Consider the following 24,086-nt stretch of genomic DNA (forward strand, 5'->3'; position numbering starts at 1 on the left):
TTATGCAATGTCATAAATGGAAATTATAGGCCAGTAAATCTGACATCTATCTGGAAGATCAACTACACTCTAGTTTCTCACTGTTCTTGATAAGTGGTCATCAGCTTGGGATTGAGGACAGACAGTTGCATATATATGGACTTCCCAAAAGCCTTTGGTACAGTCCGTCATAAAAAATACAGCTGTTAAAATTAAAATCTTATCGCATAGACAACAAGGTACAGATTGGGCAGAGGACTTTTTATGTAATGAGAACAAGCAGGTGGTGATAATAGTGCCCCTTCAGACTGGAAACCGCTGACCTCTGGAGCTCCACAGGGATTTGTTCTGGGCCCTCTTCTCCTTGTTGTCTACATAAACGATTTGCCAAGTGTGATACCATCTGATGCCTATCTTTCAGCAGAAGACACAAATATATTTGGAATAATTAAAGGACCTATTTGTAAGAAAAGTTGGGTCGGCCGCCGTCCAAAAGCCTCAGTTTTTGACAAGTCGGGAGGGAGACTCAAAAATATTTTTTTCTTACAAATGGGACCTTTAATGGCAACTGAATCTTCAAGAAGACTACAATTACAAACTCTAGTATACAGACGACAGAGAGGAGACCTGACTGTGGTCTATAAGCTTGTTCACGCAATATATGAAAATACTGCATAGCCTGTCATCCACTTTTAAATGTATAAGTATGAGCTAGGAGTATATATTGTGGCATTTTCCTTTTTGTTGTTGTTGTAAGGTTTGTTTGTTTTGAGTCGTAGAGTCTGGTGTGGAGGATTTACATCGTGTTCCAGAAAACGTTCAATAAAATCAAAATAAATGAGGTTGTTAGACTGTAAGATGTTGCATAAAGCTGTGATATGCAATTATTTTGGTTTGTTATCCCTTAAACTGAAGCTACATCTACTCATGACTGATCATCACCAGTTGCATTATGTATACAAGTTTGGAGCAGGTCTACTACAGTATATATATTTTTACAGTTTTATTTAGCTTAAATCATTTTCCAGTAATTCTTCCATATAAATTGAGAAAATCTTCTGTGTGACCTCCAGGTGGGGAACCACCGATGCAACCTTGCTCTCGTAAAAAATACAGACAAACAGAAAACTTCCTTTAAAAATGTGTATTTGCTTTGTTCACTGTTTGGTTAAACATTAGAAAATATTGTAAACAGTTAACAGGAGATATTTCACACTTTCATGTGAAGTCTTGTAAAAAAAAAAGAAAAAAAAAAAAAAGGGAATGACAACAATATTCATAAAACAAAACACAAAATTATATCCATGTCCTCCAGCTATATACAGTGTTTAAATACATTAATAAAAGATAAGTTGAACCTTTGAATGAACCAGAATCATCCCGCTTTTACTGCTTTTTGTCAAACAACATTTTGTCATCCCAGAAAGAGAACTTTTATGGAGAAATTAAAGGGCTGTGAAGAAGTGAAGAAAACTTCAGTCTGTCCTGTTTCACTCTAATAACACCATTGTGATAACAACTAGTTAGAAATCCTTCCAAAACAAACAGGACGTAAGTGTCTGCAGATGATAAATACATTCTAACATATGGGAGGCAATTTAAAGGCTTAAAATTATAAACATTTTAATATGCATAAGGCATTTTTCACATGTTTTGTCAGTCTACGTATAAAAAAACATTTTGCATTTACTTGTTAAAACCAAAAACACGGATGAAACTGATCTTGTAGGCAAATAAATACAGAAAACTGTAGAAACTTTGTCTAACAATGAGGTAAGTATCTGGTAAAGAAAAACAATAAGTGTGAAGCACTGAGGGGTGAGTCCTCATTTTATGTTTTTATCAAGATTCCAATTATCATCTTTCCCGCCGCTCCACTGTACATTGTCCATTAAACTATCAAAATAAGGGTTTTTTTCAAGGCTTTTCTCACAGCGAGGGGTAGTTTGACTCCTGTGAGCTGGAAGAAACACAGTTTGAAGCGAGGCTCAGTCACACACTGTTTCCACATAATACTAGTGTGATCAAACATTAAATACTATAAAATGTAGAAACCTTTATTAAAGCGAAGCACTTTGGATTAAAAGAAAAACAAAAACCCATGCAGCAGAACTTTACGTCTTCATTTGTCCTCCATATTCCTGATAAAACAACATGTTAGTGCTCTAAGTATTTCTAACTGCAGACCACCACTTCATAGCAGGCTGGAGAAGCTGCTCAGTTGGTGTTGTTAAATGTAAACTCGTTGCTTCGCGTGACCGCCATGACGATTCCTTTAAATCTTGGAGGTGCAGAAGTCGATCTTCACTCTGATTCTCAACCTGGGGTCCAACTTTCACATTTGTCCATTGTCCATCTACTCCACCTTCCAGATGGCGATCTTTCCGTCGTGTTTCCCAGCTCCACTGAGGACGTAGCGGTCCTCAGCAGAGCAGAGCGCCATCACCTTGTCGTTGTGGCCGTGCAGCTCCTTCAGGACCTGGTGGCGTTCTGCGTCCAGGACGTAAATCTTCCCTTTGGTAGAGCTGCGGCCGACACCGCCGACCCACACCTGGAGAGAAAGAGGAGGGGGTCACTGCCAGGGTTCTAAAGCTTTAAGTGAGATTTAGAGATTGAAGTGTGTGCGTGAGTGCTGTATATTAACCTGGTTTTTAACTTTGATCATGCAGTAACATCCGGTGCAGTCCTGCAGAACCACGCGGTGAAACGGTTTGCTAGTATCCTTAATGTGCCAGATACTCACTTCACCAGAGTCCACACACACACTCCACAGCTCCTCCCTCTGACACACACAAACACAAAGGGTCAAATACAAGAAAAAACAGGACACCGGACACATATACTCAAACTGTGTGTGTGTGGTACCTCGGGTAACAGCAGCACAGAGCTGAATATAACTGTGGAGTCTTTTTGTTGCTCTGGCAGATTCAGGCGATGTTTCACTAAGCCGTTCCTCCACACCTCCATGATGTTGTCCCTGGAGCCTGGAGAGAAAGACAGAGAGATTACTTCATTTCCATCATCGAGTTTCTTATTTTCATGCTCCATACAGTGTGAAACTTACAGCACCAAAGTGTTGCGTTACAGCTGGAGATCGACTGCAGACGGTCGCAGGAGAGACGAAAGTACCTCTTCACCTGTTTGATACAAACAATTAAGAAATCTGACCAGTACGTTTATCTTACAAATTTTAATCCTTGAACTAAAATTGAAAAGTTCTAAAACCTCTAAACTATTAATTCAAGATTTTTTTGTTGTAATTCAAAACAGAAAACCAATTAAACACAGTCTACACATCCCAAAGTGTTGTTTTGAAACTGACCTGTAGTGTCGAGATGTCCCACACCATGACGCTCCCCTCCGCACTGCAGGAGTACGCCACCTTCTGACTGAAGGACAAAGTCAAATAGTAAGTGAGTTTTATTTTTATTTTTATGTACATCTGAGCAATAACATGTCACTTTGATCGAAAATTGATTTAAACACTGCAAAACTTTCTGTGCTTGCCAGGACTTCCAATCTTAAATTTGAAAACATGAGATTTTTTATTTAGTTTTGAAAGTTACTTACTAGTTATCTATCTTTGAATTCATATGTCAAGTAATCAGGAAAGTCTTAAAGTTGGGAAATGAGTCACTAAAACAAGCTACTTTAGATAAAGTGAAGCTAAATATCATCTTTTTTTTAAACTAACTTGTTTCAAGTAGCCAAACACTCCACAAGTAAATTTACACTTATATTAGTAATGTTGTTCTAGATCTTTGGCCTTAATGTTTTCCGGTCTGCTTAAATTAAAAATAAATTAGGTTGAATTAGGAATTATTTGCGATTATTCATTGTATTTCACTTATTACTGTACGGTAGCAGGTATAATCCCAAATTATGTGATCTAAAAAACATTTCCCACTTATTTCAAACCTTTAAACACTCATCAGAGCTACTTTTTACTCGTTACCTGTATTTCTCTGCGTCGAGCGCCAGTCCGGTGACCTCGGCCCTGTGTTCAGTCAGCTGTCTGTTACAGACCATGGCCACCATGCTGATGATGTAGATAACCGAGTCCTCAGAGCCCATCCAGACCTGGTCCTTATCAACTCCCAGCATGCAGTTCTGCAAACAGAGACCGGAGTAGGAGTCACACTACAGCTGATAACATTACAACCAGGTTTCTACAAATAAATCTGAAGTTTTAAATGATATGAAACATAAGGAGGCAATTTAATATAATCCTCATACTTGTTCTGGTATTTTCCGCTGCATATATTTTACATCAGTGACACCAGCTTCCTCCAGAAGAGGGGAAGTGGTTAGCAGGGGCAATAAATCAAATCACTACTTATTTGCACAAAGCTGCGTTCAGCTGGATTTCTCTTTGAAGGGAAATAAAAAGCAGATCCGAAACAATATTTAAATAAGAAAATCAGTCAATTGGCGGAAAACTAAACCAACTATTTAATAACAAAACATTTGCTGGTTCTGGCTTGGAAATTCTTTGCCTTGTGTGATCGTAAACTGATTATTTTTGGACTGCTGTTCAGACAAAAGCTTTGCATTTTTCTACAGTGGCAGTGAGAAAGAACATACTGTACATGTCAGTGTGTTACAATGAGTTATTCTCTCTTGGCTGCCGTTCTTTTCTCTTTATGTTTTATTTTTGTCATTTTATGGACCAAACAATTCACTGATTAATCAAGAAAAGTATCAGCAGACTGATATACAGTGAAAATAATCATTCATTGCAGCTGTAGTAGAAGGACGTCGGTTAAACGGTTAAAGGAAAAGTTCACCCACAAATGAAAACTCAAGTCATTATCTTATTATCTCACTCCCATGCCAAAGGGAAGTCCAGTGAAGTTTACAGGGTGTGCTCTTAATGCTTTTTGCTGTGCAGCTAGTTACAGTGAATATTTCAGCTTTAAAAAGGGTGTAAATAACAAATATTATGAAATAGAAATAAAATAAATGCTGCAAGGCTGTTTTGCTGCTAAGCTCCAGAAAGGTTTAGTGGACTTCGAAACCTCCCCCGATTTTCCATCGACATGAATTTTTCATTTTTGGGTGAACTTTTCCTTTAAGTGTAGCAGGTTTGTGTAAAAGTAAGTAGATGCTGAGAAATGCGAAATGCTGAGAGTTTATTGTGGGAGGAAATTCATTGAGCAGTACTGAATTTCTCCACCAGGTGGTAGCATTGTCTTACAGCCTCCTCTCAACATCAGTGCATCTAATATCATGGTCTATTTTATAGATTCAAACTTAGCCACCGCAGAACGTTGTCGACTGATATTTCAATCATCTGTCAAGCTTAAAGTCACTTTACTGCAGAAGTAAGGCCACGATCCAGGTGTTTCACATGAGACCTGCTGGTGAACTGTGTGCAAATATTATGGTTGAGTCTAGAGAAAACACACACACCGTCTCTCACACACATACACACCGGTTAACATATTTCATGTGACTGTGACCTGAATGCCTTGAGCTGAGGTCAGTGATAAGAACCAGTCCTGAGAGGTGCCTTAACCTCATTAACCATGAACAGTCTCCACAAAAGCTTTGAGGCGTTTCTACTTTTTTATTTTGTTATGAAAGCAAATGTGCTGGTCTTCAACCTATTCATAACACAATGTACACTCCCTCAAACATGTGCGTGCTAGTCTGAAGATAATACCGACACTGTTTGAAGTGAAGCAACATGAGAAAAAAAAATCAAGCTGAGGAAAACAGTTTTATCTGTATCTGATGTCGGTGGCATGAATGAGCGGTTTATCTGCTGATTCTGTCCACTGATGTGAGGCAGTCAGACATCTACTGACGACCAAACACCAGGTTCACTATAGCATTATAATTAGCGAGCACGACTCTTTTTCGGTATCTTAGTGTGAGCAACATAAACATGTTTTGTTTACAAATGGTTTTTCATCTAAATGACGTCAAAGTTGTCAAATGCATCCATGATTCATGTTGTCGTCTTGACGCAAGAGGCTTTGTCTGAATCAAGTAGAAAATTGTGGAAAAGATACAAATTGAAATAAATGAGGAAGTGAGAGAAATACAGTTTATTTCACAGACTTGGAGAAAAGGAAATAGTTTTGTTATGACTCCTTGACAGAACTTGGAGCAAAGACTCTTGCTGGAGAGACTGTGGATCATACTTGGTGGATCAAACACAACCTCCGGGGCCGGAGAAATGCAGCCAACGAAGTAGCTGAAGTACCAACAATTGCAGTTGGCTACAAAAGCGAGTCGACCGCAGAAATAAACAAACTTTTTTTGGTCCAGAAGCCCGGAGCTTCTGGAGGAATAAACGCCCGGAGCCGAGGACAGAGCAGAGTTTGTTTTTCAAACTTTTGGGATCAAAAAGTGGATTCATCTCGTTTCTCTACCTGACCGAGGAGGTGCTGAAATCAACAGCGATCACACTCGTGCAAATAATGTGAGGTGTAATTTGCTTCTCTTTGTTAGAAGAGTAAATTTATTTCCCTAATTTATTTGATTTTATTCCAAGACCTTGTGAGACTTTTTAAGGAGCTGTCATGTCGGTGTGTCTGCCGTGTGTTTTCTTTACCAGTCTTGCATTCCCAACGTGACACGTGTGCGTAAGGGACCAGCTGGAGGCGTCAAACACCATCACCTTCCCTCCGCCCACAGACACCCACAACTGACCTGAAAGACACACACATGCACATGAAATATTTATCAGTTACTTCTCAATAGCTTATCACAGTCTTGCGGCTTACAGCTGCCAGTGTTTACTCTCTCAGGGGCTACGTAAAAAATGTGAATACCAACCAACAGCTTAAATGGAAACACTTCAATTCAAATCTATTTTTCTGCTGCCTGACTCCACCCCGGCTTCACCTAACGGTCAGATTTCCTCTAACGTATTTGTTGCTATTTAAAAGCACTGCTGACGGAGAGAAACAGAAAGTAACATCCTGTGCTTCATTGGAGGGGAGAGGGAGAGGGACAGTGGGACACAGAGGGGAAGGAGAGAGCTGGGTGTAAAAAGTGAGGGAAAACAGAGAGAGAGAAGGGAGTGGAGAGGGGAGAGAGGGGTGGGAGTGAACTGGACACACGCCAGGAATTCAATTCAGTGACCTATATTCAAACCAGAGAGTCAGAGAGAGGCAGAGAGGATCTGAATGGACAGATTTGTTCTTTTCACCAACAGAGCTGACTGCTGTGGAAGAACAGAGCAGTGTGGGAATAATGTGGGCATCACTGAGTATGAGTATGCGTGAGTGTGTTAGTGCTGGGGGTCAGTCTGCCACCAGCCGGGCATCTAAGTGGCTCCAGATGTCCGGTCCACTGAAGGCCACGGCTTTATAGTTCTTTTTAAGCTGCTCCCTCTCAGTCTTCCTGCCATGTCATGGAAATGTCGGGCTGCCCCCCTCAATAAACTCTGTATAGAAGGGTTAAACAGCAGGAAACAAGTCTTGTGTTTTTAAGATTAAATCTGATGACTGGGATGTCCCGATGGGTGACACAGTAAAAGACAAACAAATACAGTGTCTGATAAAGTTTTGGGCCACCACAAGCTGCCAGAATCCTCTGTGAACTTTTCCTCCAGTCTCTAGTACCTACCAGAGGGATAAAAACCTTTTTTTCATGATCTTTGTTGGTCTCTGAGGCTGCTCAGTACCGGCCTGGCTACTGGGTCCTGGTTAACTATAGGGCTGACAGCTCCGTGGCTAACTAAGTCATGAGGAAATTAGATAATGGCTACAGCCAAGGATAGCTAGCAAAGATCAGCTGCTGTCGGTTACTCTGGTGATGTGCTTTCCCCTATATTTTTGGAGCTACCTTCGAATTTTGGCCATATTTTACAAATCAAAAGGTCCCATATTGTAGAAAGCGAGAAAGCTTTTTTTTCTTTTTATTACAAAACAGGTCTAGGTCGTCTAGGTGCTATATAAATACTGTGAAATGCTCGGTCCACAAAGAAATGCACACAGTCCATATTAAGAAACTGTGCCGTCAAACAAGCCTTTTTCCTGTAAAGGCGACCAGGAGGAAGTGTTGTATACAGTCTGCGGCTTTATGACCGTCTTTTTTACGTTGGAGGGACACAGAGCGAGTCAGAGAGTGAGAGAGAGTGAGAGAGAGAGAGAGGGGTGATGACAAAGCAAAGTTCATGTGTGTGTATTTGTCAGTTTGTGTGTGTGTGTGTCGGTGTCACAATTGAAACTCTGGATTGTGAAACTGCTCTGAGAGAGAAACCTGATACTTTGTCATCGCAGCAATAATCTGAACACTGAAGGGACTGCTTGGATACGGGACTCACACAGGAGCAATGTGTGTGTGTGTGTGTGTGTGTGTGTGTGTGTGTGTGTGTGTTTGTTTACCTGGTGTGTACAGAAGTACGTCTACAGCCTGAGGTGCAGCCAGCTCCAGTGACGGGTTAATTTTATGCTTCAGCGTCTCTGCGGTTGTCTTGGGAACCATCATCGGCACTAGAGACACACACACACACCGCTGTTAAAAAGGGATAACTAACCTCTCACAGGTGGTGACGAGCAGCGAAAACCCCATGAACAGTAATAAACCCCTCTGATGAATCATTATGTGCCGAGGAACACACAGTTTCCAGATGTTCTCAGACCTATCTCAACTGAGTGTCTGTCATATGCAAATATGAGCGGAAACCAAGTCATTAATCTCCACAGCAATTCAGAGGCAATGAATCAAAGCTAACTGAATTCATAGTGTGAGCTGGTTGTAAAAGCAAAAGGAACCAAACTCGGCAACAATAATCATCATCATCATCACCGTCCTCGTCTACCTTCCATCTTGATGCGGTCGAAGTGAGCCAGCTTCGAAGCGGCGTAGATGGCCTTGCTGTTCTGAAGGCTGCCCACAACGGCGTCCATCAACAAGGCGTTGGTCAGAGCCTGCTGCATGTACTGGGGGTCCTAGAGACAAAAGAGCCTTTTAGGATTACATTTAAACTTAACTTATGTTGTAAAGAAGTAGACAGAGCAGGTGCTTCACAAAAAATTGGAGAAAAAGGAGGTCTCACAAAAAATAAGAAAACTGCAGATGCATTTATAGTCGAGGAGATTAAAGCTTTAAAAATCTTTCAAATAATCTTTAAAACCCGGAGGCCGGAGATATACTTGAGGTTGAGCCACACGCTTGCGTAGACAAGCAGCTGTGTGCTGAATGCAGTTGTCACATACTTATATATTACACCCGTAAACAGAAGATACCACTGGATGGCACACGTGAGTTTGTTGTCGCACTGTTGTCAGTACTGCTGCTGACTTTTGACCCCTGTCACATCCCCATACTGGTGCTACACTGCTGCTACCATTCATGTGCATATTGCATCTTGTGTATGCCTAGTGTTGATTTCGGCACAACGTTTAAAAAGAAATGGGGAGAACATTTTCTCGAGTGATCAGTGGGACTTTTTTCCTTTTGTGCATTTGTTTTTTTTGGGGGGCCTACATTGCCACGCCAAAAGAGAGAAATGAGAGTAAGAATGAGAGAGAAAGGAGAGGGGTGACAGACAGGGATGTTACAGTTTGATCATCTGGTTTCACAAAGGAAACCCTCTGTCTTTGTTCAAGCGGGTCTATTTAGGTTCATGAACGCCTCATGGAATTTCAACCACACCTACAAAGGTCACATGAGTTCACAATGACTTGCACACACACACACACACACACTGATAGCTGATAGCTGATACAGAGATAAAGAAATATTATGAGTAATAAAGTCACATGGTTAGACACCAAATCTCATGCATTTATTCCTCTCTTTTATGATTCTCTCTGTCCTCACACACACAAACAACACCCTCAGTGACATCTTTACCTTGTGTTGGTCGGCCATGTTGCGGCCGGCCCACATCTCTTTGACCATCAGGTTCCACAGCTCCGTCTCTGTTTTCAAATTGGCTTCAAACGCCTCCTTTCGCCCCTGAACTCGCAGCTTCAGGCTGGGGATTCGCAGCAGCAGGAAGGGAGCGGAGGACACCTTCACCTCCTACGGGATCAACAAACTTCAAGTCCTGATTGCAAGCCCCATATCTCTCTCCTCATAACCTTTCTTCTGCTCACTTAAACTCACTTCAGTCTCATTTTGTTTTACCTCTAAATCTCGGTACTGTGCCACCTCCACGTATCCCGGTCGTCCGTCGGTCAGCAGGAAGAGCCGTCGCTGCGTCATGGCGATCTTCCCCACGCCGCGGCTCGTCTTCACTGAGGAGGACACCTTGAAGACGCACTCACTGGGCTCAATGTGCTCCAGGACAGACGCCGGCAAGCACACCTGAAAATCACACAGGAACAAATCAGCTGATTTCACAGAATATGTTTTTTTATTATCCTTGATTTAGACTATTGTTGAAGTGCTTGCTAACCACGTTCAGCTCAGATTTCAGATGAGTTTCTGGGTTTAAGGGTTTTAACTCAAAGACACTAAAAAAATCTGCATTACTACAATAACACGATTTGTGTAATGTTTACTAAAAATGCACAGAAATGCATATTTAACACCCTGAAAAGTTATTATAAATCAAGTTATTCTCTTTTTATCCTGACTATTTCCAGACTCTCTACATCTTGTAGTCAGATCAAACACTCAGGTCTGCTTTGACTGATTTAGATTTTCTTTTTTTCCCCAATATAAATATATTTAACACGTATTTGTATTTGTAAGTGTGTGCACCAGCCAGATTACCCTCTCAGACGCAGTACTTCATGCATGAAACACCAGAAATTTAAATAATTTGCAACTTTGCAGCGGGAAAGCTTCCTTCTGCAACACAATCTTCCTGTTTCACAGACTTTACATTTATAAATAAACAAACTAATACAAGGTCTAATGCTGACACTGATGCTGTTTGTGTGTCTGTAAGGAGCAGGGGTAAAATAAGCTTAGAATTTCAATCATGATCAGCTGACAAACGCAAAATGTTGATTTTCCCTCTATATGTCACACCACCCCTGAATGTTGTGGATGTGAATGTACCACTATTGTATATTCAAGACTTGGGCCTCTCAGTTGTGTGTTACAAGCAAAGCAAACATACAGACCTCCTGTGCCTCGGCCTCAGTCTCCTTCCAGATGGTGTAGAAGACTCTGAACAAATCTGGACCGACCTGCTTCTGATGACCTGCAACAAATAAAACGCTTTCACAGTGAGGATGATTTACAGCATTTCTGACTTGTGACTCCGATTAAAAAAAACTGAGAACTGACTCTTTCACACACGTAGAAACATCTGGTATCTGACTGGGCCAACTGATTTTTCTCAGTCTAATCTGCCAGCATGCCTGCAGTTGGGGGTTGTCATCGTTACTGTATTACAACAATGACTACATACAGTAGAGGCTGTGTGCTCCCTCCAGCCAAACAACATCCCATACAGCAACACTCATCTGCCAGTGGCCACCGTGACACAGTGAAGTCACAAAAGCCTTTCTTTTTTTTCATATGTTTCTGAATAGCCAGGTTATTTTCTTTTTCTGTCTTTCTCAGCTGCTTTGGCGTTTAGCAATATGTGAATTTTCACTTTTATGTCTTTTCATAAAGGAAATATACTGTATCTTTCACTTTTCATAAATGCTTTGATGATAAATGTATATGTTCTTGCAAAACCTGATAAACAACTTAGATATATTATATATTCGTATATTCTCATTGTGTTGCAGGCATACATAAAACATCCAAGAATTCAAGAATGACGAGTCCCCATGTCACAGATCGACCTCTTTGTTCAACAGGTAATACAAGTCAAATGAATTACAGAAGCGAAATTCAGTTTCATTCTGTCCTCAGATAACCACATACATACGCGCCTCCACTTTGTCAGGAAATGTCAGTTTAGCTCTGTCTTCCTCAAACAATATTCCACCACAATAGTTTTTGGATGTTTCTGATAATTCTAGTTTTGACAACCAAAACTCTGAACTCTCTGTATCTGTTTCTCCAGCGTGTGTCAGAATAGGAAAGGAAAAACTGCAGGATGTAAATGCCTTCTTCCGATAACGTGGAGGGTAAAGATAAGCTCTGAGTCCAAACTTTCTTCCTGAGGAACGATTTCTAGCAAATTCAGTCAAAACTTCAGCTTCTGAAAAAGCACCTCAGCTCCTCCCTTCCTCCCTGAGGTCTTATCTTAAGTTCAACACAAATATCCTGACACACGGCTCTTATGACTCAAATATCTTTTCCTTGCCTTCCCTCTCAATCTGAGAGCATAGGAATGTTTTCGGTCACTGCAGTTCACACAATGGCTGAATCACTTGTTACTGACAGCTTGTACAGTACATGTTTACTGTGGTGTTTGATTCTGCTCTGAGACAGAGAGCAGCATCTTCAACGTAAATGAATTTAATACTAGGTTAAAGAATGGCTACCAAAGGGATTAATAGTGACTTATGTAGCTATTATTAGCCATTAGCCTCCAGCTAAATGTCCACTGGAGCCCTGGTTACAACACCAAACAGCTCTGTGACAAACTCTCCTTCTTCAAGAAGAGGTGAGGTAATGATTAACCCGGGCAATAAATGTTTGCCTGGAAAAAGGGACGAGGAGGGGGAGGGGTGTAGTGGAATATTTTTATGTGAATGCACGTGTGTGTGTGTACGCTGAGGCTGGTCAAACGTGGTGGAGTTTGTGAGAAAACTTCTACAGCTCTGACAATTGTGCATTTACGGTAAATAACACAGATCTGACTGTATAAATGTATGTATGTGCAGTATACTACGCTACTTACCTACAGTTAGAGCGTCGAAGAGTCTATGTATAGTTCCTTGGTCTTTTACGATGCCAGACTCCTGGATACATTTCACAAACTCCTCCAGCTGCATGTATTTTTTTGGCAGCTGGAAGCGCTTCACGGCGCCGTCCTCATGCCCGTTGTCATGGCGCGAGCGTTCCCTCTCCTGGTCCCTCTTCACCCGGCTGATGAGCCGTTTGAGCTCTTGCCGTTTGTCCGCCTGTGGAGAGATATTGTCAATGATTCTTAATCACTATGTCAGTTAAGGTTTCTTTGCTAGATGATATTTAATGCACTCAATAAAATATAGTTAAATAAATACAATTAACAGAAGGGAATCTCGATAACTAGCAGAGTAAAACACACTGTCTTTATTCATCTTGGCCTGTACTGACCTGTGAGCGCTCAGCTTCTGGCAGAGAGTCAACCAGTGACTTAACCATCTGAGAAGGGAAGATATCGGAGTCGGTCTTATAAAGACTCTGGAAGTCCTCCAGAGCATCCAGACGCTTGTTGGACACAGTGTTCACCAAACCACGCAGGTAGTGATACCTAGAGAGAGACATTGACATGTCTGGGTCACCTAGTTGTCTACATGTTTGATGGTTTACATGAAATGCACCTAATCTGTGTGGAACTTTAGTTATATTCAACTAGAGGCTTCAATCTGAGTCAGTAACTTATTCCAGAAACGTTGTGAGATTAGCCCGGGGCACTTCTCATGAGAGTATTAGTAGATTTGTAAATGTCACAACTCATGAAAAATAACCTGTTTTTCTAGTTTGGTATTTCCCAAAAAGTGACTCAGAAGTAAATCTGACAGAAAAGCTGGATTTTTACTGTGTTGTCCAAGATTTATAGGACACTAGGGCTGCAAATAATTATTATTTTCATTATTGATTACTCTGCTGATTATTCTCACAATTTATCAAGTCCAAAAACCCAAAGAACTGTAGAAAAAGATCATTCAGATATTTAATGTTGTTCCAGCAACACAATTAAATGATCAGATCTTTCTAGCTTGCACATAAACATTTTCTCCACTGTCTATCACTTTCTTCTCCTCACAGTACCTGGCGAGCAGAGCAGACTCTTCAGGTGGTGTAACGCTAATAGCCTTCCCCAGGGAAGAAACCATGTCAGAATAATAGTTCTGGACGTAATGATAGGCCAGCGGAGGGGGGAACTCTGGGAGGCGGAAAACTTTCACTGCTTTCTTCGGAAGCTTTAACCCTGAAACGTGAGAAAGGAAATAAGAAACAGTTCAACTCTCAATCATTTTAATTTGTTTCCTCCACCAGTGCTGACCTGTGTCCGGAGTCATCTTCCTGAGAGAGGCCGGTCTGTTGGAGCTGATAGCGGTCACAGTGTCATTGGCAGCGTGCTCCAGGTTCGGCAGGCTGGCTCCCAGCCTCTTGCTCAGTCTGTCGCTGGGGCTGGTGTAGCTTCTGTAGCCCGTTTTGGACAAATCAGACATGAGAGGACGTCGAGGAGACTCTGTCATCGCATTCCTGGAGAAAGAAGAGTAGGAAGAGGCAGCAGAGATTGAGGTTGAAAAGGAGGAGATGAAAGTTACAGTATTTTCCTTTATCTTTGTCAATATATATTTTATTCCAGATAATCTCATTTGTATTTATTTATTGGGGTCTTTGCACAATAAACCCAGATGATTCCTGTTTATAGCTGTGGGGATATCCTCCATTCCAGTTATTCACTACATGAGTTTCTTTATCACTGGAAAGTCTCTTCCTTCCTGATAAGCACCTTGAGTTTCTTTCTCAATTTCCCTCTCTCAACATTACAGGCAGAAACGTAAAAAAAAAGAACAAAAAAAACCTAAAAGCTGTGTTTTTCTTGGCCTTCTTTTTATTTGATTTGCAGCAATGGGCTGCAGTTCGGACTCAAACCCTGGGCGGCTACAGCGAGGACACAGCCTCTGCACAGATAAGGCGGCTCTACCAACTGAGCTACCGGGACACCCTTTTTTCTGGTTTTAGAGCTGCAACTAATGCTTATTCTCATCAAACATTAATCTGCCATCATCATCATTTTCTCGAACAATTGATTAATTTCTCAGTGAATTTGCCTAAGGGACAGTGTGTCTTCTTCTTCTTCTTCTTCTTAAAGGTGATGTCTTCGAATTGCTTGTTTTGTCCAACAGCTTAAAACCAAAAGATATTACAGAGGGCAAGCAAAAACAGGAAAACCTCACATTTGAATCATTTAAAAAAGTGCAAATTAATTTCCTGATGATCAAGTATTAGTTTCTGGTTCACCAGGTTTAACAAGTAGGCTATAACAGGTTTGGGGCCGCCCTCGAATTGGTGGCTGGCAAAGGGCTGGGTTGTGCTAAAATAGAAGAATTGTTGGAGTAAATCATCAAAAGTGTTTGTAGTTTCGAGCCACACTGGCAGGTGGATTAAAAAGTTAGCTGTGTTCCGTCGCACATGGTTGTTCACGCTAACACTGACAGAAATGTTTGTGTAACGAGCGAAAAAAAGTGAGCTACAGAGAGAATTCAGACCCAGGCTCCATTCATTCATTCCCCATTTTTTCTTTGCTTGCACTTTGATCCCCTCAGAGTTGCCTGTTTCACCTCTGTCCCTCAGTTATGACATCGTACCTGTGGGCGTGGTTACGAGTGTTCTGCTCCATGCGACTGAAGGTGTCCCGTTTCCTGTTCAGCCTGTCTCGCAGAAACGAGTGGAAGATATGCGTGTCTAATGCCTGAGAAGAACGACAAAGGAGAAACATGCAGCACACATTGTCAGAGTGTCGTGTGTGTTTACTAGTGTGCATATCTGTGTATGTAAATATGTGAGTGCACCTTCTTGTAGAAGGACTGGTCTGCGGGCTCTCTGGTTCTCAGGAACTCCTCACTGTTAAAAACTCTGTGTTCGTAGTTAAGAAAGTCCTGGACGCCTCTGACAGAGTGATGAAAACGACAGAAATAGAAGTTTAATTTAGAATTGGTTTAGTAAATCTTAAACAGGTTTTAAATTTAAATCAACTGACCACTTCACTTCCCTGAATTACACAGCTTTGAGCAGAGTGTTACCTGAAGATGTTGACCACCAGTTCCAGGGCGATGTTTTGTATCTGTGTGTTGAGGCGCGTCTGCCAGTCTCTGCGTTGGCCTCGCAGGGCATTGGCATCAGTGCCCGCTCCAAGATGACACATCTCCAAGTCATGGTGAAGCTGGAGACACTCTGCCCTGCACACAGAGACAAGCCATACGGGACTTTGATCTAATTCAGTCATTTAAACTGCGTTCCCTTTCTAAATTTGATTTGGCAGGTACTTAGGGGGTAGATTAAAGCACTCTTTAAGCATTTAAAGATACATTTTCAAGCTTCAAAGAAGTCAAATTGTTAATCCAAATGGTTTTCTCTGCGTCAAATCATGGCTAAGCTCCGGCTGCATGATTAGAAAGACCAATAGCGACCACGCCATCCAAAGAATACAGTCCAAGCAATACATCAAGCTTAAGAAACTCCATCAAAGATGTAGACTTAGCTAAATAAAGAACACAAGACTCCAATCAGCACAAGTCCTGTCAAAAGAAGGCTGTCTTGTAGTGGTCTCAGGGGACTTCTCATGAGATGCAACAAGGCCAAACACTTGTGGTTTCACAGTGGATGACTGAAAAAAGTCCTGTTTACTGATGCATCCAACTTAGATTTATGGCAGTAACAGAAGGGTGTGTGTAAGGAGACAGGCAGCAGAGACAATGATACCGCAGTGTTTCAAACCTGCAGTGAAACATGTTGGAGGGAATATTCAAGTCTGGGGTTGTTTTGCCTCCTCTGGACAGAACTGACTCCACCCTAACTAAGGAGAAGTACTACTCCATTCTTCAGAGGCATGCTACACCCTCTGGTTTGCTTGACGGCATCCTACTGTTTGTGTGTGTGTTACCTTGAAACAAAGCTCTCAGCTGCAGCCAGAGGGATAGCTGGCAGGTCAAGGTTTTCAGACCATGACGGCTGAATGATGCCATCATCAATGTTAACCAGGATATGCTCCTCTGTCTCCTATACACAAACAAATAAACATGAACACACACATTGTAGATACAATGGGTACAATTCATTACACTGTGCCCTGCTCTGTTAGACTAACAGACAGCTACTGTTAAATATGTGAACCGAGCGTCTGTAACACACTGAATAAAGATGAATGCAGTGGAGAATAAACAGCTATTGTTACAAACTGTACGTGAGCATGTCAATCAAGACGATTACAAAACGACTGGTCATTTGAATTACACACACTCACAATTTTAAACAACGCTTGAGATAAACCTGATGTTAGGCTGAGAGCTTTATGCTCTCTGGGAAACGGCCGAGACATTATGAGGAGGAGTTGACGCAATAATTGTTCAGATTTTAAGCATAAAACATGCATTTCTGTTCAATACACAACACAATACTCTGTCATAATCATAATATGTCCTCCCTTGGGTATGGAGGAATAGAAGATTGGATATGAACTTGAGCCGAAATCTCAAAATATCCCACGTGGCTCCCATCATCTTGGTCAAGAAAAGTCCGATTTGCTGAGAGCAAACAAGACTTTAATCCTTGATGCTGCCTGAACAGAGACAGCAAATAATCGTACTCACTGCTGCGACCTCTTCAAAATGACTGATGTGGCAGCCCATCAGGAAGGCTGTGGGAGCCATGAGAAAGTCCAGCATCCCTCCAGACAAGACAGGGACATATGGCTGCTGCCAGGACAGAGGCTGGAAGAGATGAACAGAGAACAAATGAAAGGATGGATGAAGGAATGCTGCAGGAAGTTTGGGAATATTTTTTAAGTTAAGTAGAAAATCAAAAACACAATATTCCTCCTCTACTGACCTGCAGGTACAGCAGTAAACACTCTGCGACCAGAGTGAGTTTGGCCCAGTCAGCAGAGAAAAACACCAGCCTCTGCTCCTGGAGAAGGCAGGACAGCACCTAGAGAAGCGTTTACGAGAATAATTACATAAAATAAAAGTAAATAATTTTTATATATTTTCCATTCTTTGTTTCTTTTTGCCGTAGTGCCACTGCTTCTGACTGTTTCGACCGTGCCGTCCAGAAGGTGCTGTCCATCTGCCATCTACCCTTCCACGTGAATGCAGCATAAAAAAAAAATACTTCAAATCTCTTTATGACTCGTCTCATTGTTGTGCATTACCTGGAGCAGTGTTGTGTGAGTGAAACAGAGGAAAGGTAGATGCAGGTCGATGTCGATAATGGGGCTGTCCTGATCCTCCCTTGATGGAAGAACCACGTGGAGAGGACGGAGGCTGAAGCACTAACACACACACATATACACACACAGTATCATGTTACTGTAAAGATCCAGCAATTGAAACAAGCTCCTTTTGTAACCATTTATAATAACCATCATTAATAAATGGTAAAAACACAGTTTATAAACCATTTATTAAGCATCTGTTTATTGTAAAGTTTCAACTGATGTTTCTAAACCTTTACAGTTGCTTCATACATTTTTGGTCTAAATGTTGCCCAAATCGTAACGGAACTGGTTTCATATTGGTTGAAATGGAGCAACAGAAAGACAAAAACAGAAGCAGTGAGCGTGAGCGAAGAGAGATGTGTCAACAGGAGGAAGGTGTTTTCTGACCACATGTAGCTGTCCAGGAGGAGGTAAAGGGACCAGCGACAGCTTGGCTGAAAACTCCTTTATTGTCTCCTCAAAGTCAGATTGTCTTGCAGGCCGCAACTGGACCAGGAGACTGAGAAGGTGGAGACGGGGATGAGAAGTACAGAGAGAGTGTTTAACATGTCATTAAATCACTGTCACTAAGGTCAGGCATCAGATTAATGTATAATTATTACCATGACAAGCAGTCTCTCAGAGCGTTGTAGTAGGGGAACTTGGAGATGACACACACAGCAAAGGGCGTAAAGAGACGGGACTTTGAGGAGTTCCACCTGTGCCCGTTCTGGAAAGCACCTTCCTGATAGGACTGAGAGGTTAGACAGCCAATTAGAAACAACCGTTGGATTCAACATGTTTTTTTCATGTTTGTGCGGGAATATGTGTGTGTGTGTGTGTTTGTACCTGTACTGCCCTGTAGTGCTGCACAACAACTCCATGGGTTCGGTTCCCAAAAAGGTCAGTGAAAACCAGGAAGTGATAGCTGTCTTCCCTCTGCTCATTGGCCAACTGGAGACCACCTAACCAATGGAAATCAAGAAGTCTCAAGATATGCCACAATCCAGAGTTGAGGTCTACGCCACATTCATGTCACAGAGGAGTTATTTTCACAATGGCATCAAAGACGTTGCAATGACTGGGAAATTAAACATTTTCTGAAAGCTCCAATACTATGTATATCCAAGCATAATAAAACAGAGGTGCCAGAACATGCCCCACGTGAACCAAGTACGAAAAATAGTGCTGTTTTGTCAATGTACAGTATTTTTTTTGTTAAATTAACTTTGAACTCACACTTGACTCGGCACCATCCCTATCTCTCCCATCCATATGACACAAACACAACATTACACACCTAATTAGATGAATACGTGTATTAATAAATTCTAAACATGATATGTTCAACACAGAGCAAAGGCACTATACCAGGGAAACAGAGCTGTGGCAGGGCGATGAGGTCCAGATCCTTTGGAACACTGATGTCCTCTGTCGCCGACGACACTTCTGTACGACTGGCGTTGTCTCCATTCGGCACCTCTGCAGCACGATCTCGCCTCTTCTGCAAACAAAGAGAGAAACAACAAATATGGATTTCATTTTCTGAAAATGATCAACAAAGTTGCCTGCTAAAGGTGATATGAAATGCCCGATCCATTATCCACATTGAAGGTGTCACATAGACAGAAAAAACAAAAACTGTTTAACACTGACCATGAATGAATGAATTTGTATTTATAGTTTCAAATAATTGTTTTTGTTTACCTTCTTGATGAAGCTCTTCCTCCTCTGGACACGACTGAAAGCTGGACCAATCGACTGGCTGGAGTTGGTCTCCTTGCAAACAAAGGGCGGGGCATGGACCTGCAGTACCTCAGCTTCCAGCAACGGGAATTCGTTTAATTTACTCTGCTGATGAAGCTGTGACACAGTTTGGAAATATTTAGGGCTATAGGTTTGGCAAGCTAGCAGTCAGTGAAGACACTAATACCCAATGAAAAATCTATTCTCACGTGTATTCATGGTATACTATAAGCCATTTCAAAGAATGTGTCTCATCTGTTAGATACCATGTACAGCATGTGTTTAACACGCTCTTGCTCTTCATAGTATTAAAGGGAGATTCCAGTATTTTCAAACCTGGGCAATAAATCTGCATGATTTGGTGTGTGATTCAAGATGATTCATACTTACCAAAAGTTTGGGAATCGGTCCAGTAGCTTGCCTCAACTAGCAGCCGTAACATGGCTGCGATGTAACCATTTAGGGCAACTCTGACTGTCAAAGTGAAATCATCTAAACGTGTTTGTATTTGCCACCGAGAGGCTGAGGTTGCTCCTGTAAGTGTCTGTTAACATGACAGAAACGATTCCTCTGGAGACCTTTGTTAAATAAGAAGGTCCTTTTTATTAACCAGATACTCAAGTCTCGCCCGAAGTATTACGTTGCAGCCGTGTCGCGGCAATCTACTAGACCGATTCCATAACTTTTGCTAAGTATGAATCGTTCACACACCAAAACATGTAAATTAAGGGCCCAGGTTTAAAAATACCAGATTTCCCTTTTGACTGAGTCACAGAAGAGGTGAAAGAAATCCGATAATCCTTAAGTAAACAGTGTGTTGACACAGGACTCATGCAAGGTGTAAACGCTCCTGTTTCTGCGCACAAGATTTTGATTTTGTCCTGTATAGGATATAGTATGTTCTGTATATACTCTACCTGGTATATGTCTCGAAGCTTATCACTCGGGGCTCCAAGCACTACACATGCCTCCAGCAGTCCAGACGGGAGCTCTGCCATCACACACACTGCCAGGAACAGACAAGCAGAGAGAGAAGGTGCAGTTAGATGAGATCACGATATAAATTTGCCTTCTTGACAGTAAGATTTCTTAGCTACTGAGGAAGCTATCCCTGTAAATAACTCTGGTTATATGTAAATGCAGGAAATGTTACAAATCTAAGATGTAAATCTCGGTTCCTTGTTTATTTACATATTCAATTCAGTGGATTATTATGGAAAATTATCGATAAAAAAAAACTTTAAATATATCACATCCACTTACTATAATCAGGGAGAACCACTGGTAAAATTTGGCAATATTGATGATGACAATGGCAGAGTGGGCTGCGGTGATGGTTCGACAATTTTATATTTTGACCATGACTCACAAAAGATTCCCAAACCAGATGTGATCTCATCTGAGTTTGTTTAACAAATGACAAGCTAGAGCTTGTGCAACCTAATTTGTAAAATATAGCATGAGCTAAATACAAACCAGCAGAACCTCGGGTCTGACTTCAAGCGTTACACACCCACACACACAGACAAATCTCTTTTCCCCGCAACCTCCTCCAGATGTGTCCCCACACACACGCACACTCACTGAGGAGGACACACACTCACTGAGGAGGACACACACACTCACTGAGGAGGGCACACACAGACACATATAAACGTCTAAGTCACACACACTAAGCAGATGTTGGGTTAGGTCACTGGCGTGGTAAAATAGTGAATCATCAGAATCCCAGATGGGAAATCCTGGTTACCATAACTGAACCTGAAAGTAAGGCTGGGCGATATGGCCTGAAAATTATATCACTGTATTTTTTAGGCTCTATCCCGATACACAATATATACATCTCGATATTACAATTACATTACAATATTTTTTGACCAAATACCCTCTCTGATGGGACCATATTGCAGGGATGACACACATTCTTTCACAAAATATTGACACAATGAGATTGTTGATAAATAATTGTCAGTAATGTGGATATAATGGCTAAGTGGGTAAAGGCAATGAGAGAAAGTAGAACGGACTGTAAGTTCAGAAAAGTACAGCACTTTACTGTCACGCAGCCTTTAAAACCAGGAAAAACACCATTTATGCCTTATGCTTAAGTCAATATACAGTCTAATACCTTGATAACGATATAAAATCTTTATATTGCCCAGCCCTACCTGAAAGCCAACAAGGAGGAAAAACTTTGTCTTTAGTCTATCTGTCTGGTCTTGGTAAAGCAGATCCCAGAACAAACATCTGACTTGCATTAGTTGCAGCTACAGGCTCAGGGAACTGCATTCTCTTAAATCGTCCTCTTTTTCCTCAACCCTCTCTTTAAACTCACCTCCTCTTTCATTTCACCTCCTTGCTTCCCCCATTTTATCTACTTTTCACCTCCTTCATCCCATATTTGTTCCCTCTTTTTGTCCTCTTCTCTGTTTTGCCATTTTCTCCCCTTTCTTCCCCTCCAACATGCTGTCTTTCTTTCTCTTTCTTTCTTTAGGCCATTCCGGCCTCTGACTAACTACCCTGCTGTGTCACGGAAAACACACACGCACAAGTTTAAGTAATTTACTCCCTTACAAACCCCCAATTTTGGAAACCCCATGCATGTAAGAGTGTGTGTTTACACTTCTCATAAACTCAACCAGTGTCCTGAATCATGGGGGGTTTTATAACGATCTGACACAAATGAAGTGGCAGGATAGTCTCTTGAGCACAGACACACAGACTCAAACGCTTGATAAAATGAAGACACTGTGCGAGACTGAGAAAAACAAAGACAATCCATGTGGAAGTTCATTTTGAGTGCCTCTCTGAGTCCTTCATTTCTTTATTCCACGTACAATACAAAGACTACTGCAGCTGGGAGTTTAGCTTTGGGGAGGCAGCCTCCTCCGTGCAGACACTGAGAGGCTGTCCAGGAGCTTTAACAAACAAGTTTGTCTTCATATATGTCAGACAGGAAGCAGCTCTGATGTCGCCGACAACGATTTCATCCAGCAGTAGCTGGAAAGCAGGTGTTTTATAGAACTGAAAAGGTGTATGGAAGTGGTGAAGAGAAGTACTTACACACATTTAGAGTAATGAAAGTAATTTGTGGGAATTCGCACGTGTGATTTCTGTGCCCCCAGACAGTTCTTGCCAGTGTCGACCTTTGCTAAATTTAGAAATCACATTAAGTTTTAACTTTGTAAACTGGCACAGTCCAGAGGTCAGTGAAGGGGTCACTGACTTTGTTGACACAATATCTCCCCCGTTGTATTTCTATTTTGTACTAATGAGGTTTCAAATGTTTGGTTGAGATGCTAGATTTTTAACTTCAAACTGGAGATAATGTACTTTACAGTATTTTTGGAGCTGCACAATCTGCATTTTCATTGGAAATTAAATCACACACAGGGTTTACAAGTGTTTAATGAGCTCTTCTGGGACACAGGAAGAGTGTCAACTCTTAAAATGGGTGGCATGCTCCTTTTCATTTACTAGGTTTTGTGAGAAGACTTGAACTAATCATCCATGATCCGAACCAGGAGACAACATGAAGAAATGGATAGCAGTGCAGCAGTGGGGCTATTTTATGAAGACTATTTTTTACTATTTTTTACTCTTTCTTCATTGGATTTAAAACTGCCATTTGACATGTAATGCTCACACAACCTTTAACCTTACCTTTCTTCATGTGTAAATACTATAAAAGTGAGCAACGACACACATACCTCAGATGCATCATGAAGAAAACTGTTATGTCATGTTAACCCTACATGTATAAAATGTCCCCAACATGTAAGTTAACGCTGAAGAGCTTAAACAGTGACCGGTGGTATTATCGTAAAGTTAGTAACAGGACATGAGACTGACTTCTTAAGACCAGTCGAGCAAGTTTCTTGACTCAGCAAGACTATAAAAAAAATCAAAGACTGACCTGAAATCACTCGATCATTTCCACCAGTCGACGGTTAAGTGACACTGAAGAGCAGTTAGCTAGCTCCAGCTCGCTGCCATGTATGTGATTAACAGCTCAGGTAGTCACTTCAATGCTGTCTGTTAACTTTTACAGTAAGCAGTGATTCAATGGTGTCTGACACACACACACTGAGACTCACACATTGTGTTGGTTTACCGCTGGTCCGTCAAACTCGGCGCAGCGCCACGGTCAGTTACACTTCCTGTATAGCACATTTCAAAATAAAAGCCCTTCTCTCTCTCTCAGTTCCGGAAGCCGCGTAAAGATAACAATGGCGCCATCTGCTGTGTGTTTGGTGTACTGCTGTTTAAAGAGAAGAGGATAAAGCAAAGATAAAATACACAATAGTGCCAAAGTATTGCATTGATTTTATTGGCAATCAGATTAAAACAACAACAACAACAAAAACAACAACAACAACAACAACAACAACAAAACGGTGATTCCAAT

General features: G+C 41.4%; 1 protein-coding gene across 2 annotated transcripts; it reads right to left on the reverse strand.

The window, feature by feature from the left end:
• Positions 1 to 1,108: 1,108 nt before the first annotated feature.
• On the reverse strand, positions 1,109 to 23,829 carry dennd3a (DENN/MADD domain containing 3a). Of its 2 annotated transcripts, none has more exons than XM_084379124.1 (30): positions 23,776 to 23,829; positions 20,596 to 20,684; positions 19,640 to 19,795; positions 19,304 to 19,436; positions 18,782 to 18,897; positions 18,556 to 18,686; positions 18,341 to 18,452; positions 17,888 to 18,007; positions 17,566 to 17,664; positions 17,328 to 17,447; positions 16,622 to 16,737; positions 15,762 to 15,917; positions 15,531 to 15,627; positions 15,327 to 15,430; positions 14,012 to 14,214; positions 13,777 to 13,936; positions 13,099 to 13,255; positions 12,701 to 12,923; positions 11,019 to 11,098; positions 10,072 to 10,251; positions 9,796 to 9,966; positions 8,759 to 8,888; positions 8,322 to 8,429; positions 6,542 to 6,639; positions 3,935 to 4,089; positions 3,302 to 3,368; positions 3,044 to 3,116; positions 2,845 to 2,963; positions 2,624 to 2,761; positions 1,109 to 2,530 (listed from the first exon to the last, which is right to left on the reverse strand). In XM_084379124.1, the coding sequence occupies exons 1-30, from the start codon at positions 23,777 to 23,779 to the stop codon at positions 2,336 to 2,338; spliced, it is 3,810 nt and encodes a 1,269-aa protein (XP_084235250.1). In that variant the 5' UTR covers positions 23,780 to 23,829; the 3' UTR covers positions 1,109 to 2,335. The 2 variants fall into 2 exon arrangements, with proteins under 2 accessions (XP_084235250.1, XP_084235251.1); XM_084379125.1 differs by having other exon boundaries at positions 23,595 to 23,825.
• Positions 23,830 to 24,086: the final 257 nt, after the last annotated feature.

The sequence above is a fragment of the Pagrus pagrus genome (genome assembly GCF_965226575.1).
Source record: "Pagrus pagrus genome assembly, chromosome: 17".
In the NCBI taxonomy this organism is placed as follows: domain Eukaryota; kingdom Metazoa; phylum Chordata; class Actinopteri; order Spariformes; family Sparidae; genus Pagrus; species Pagrus pagrus.

Coding starts and splice junctions, on each gene's coding strand:
- dennd3a (XM_084379124.1), bottom strand. Junction 15,918..16,621: donor GCTGAGAGCTTTGTTTCAAG/GTAACACACACA, acceptor CTCTGTGTGCAG/GGCAGAGTGTCTCCAGCTTC. Junction 6,640..8,321: donor CGTACTTCTGTACACACCAG/GTAAACAAACAC, acceptor TGTGTCTTTCAG/GTCAGTTGTGGGTGTCTGTG.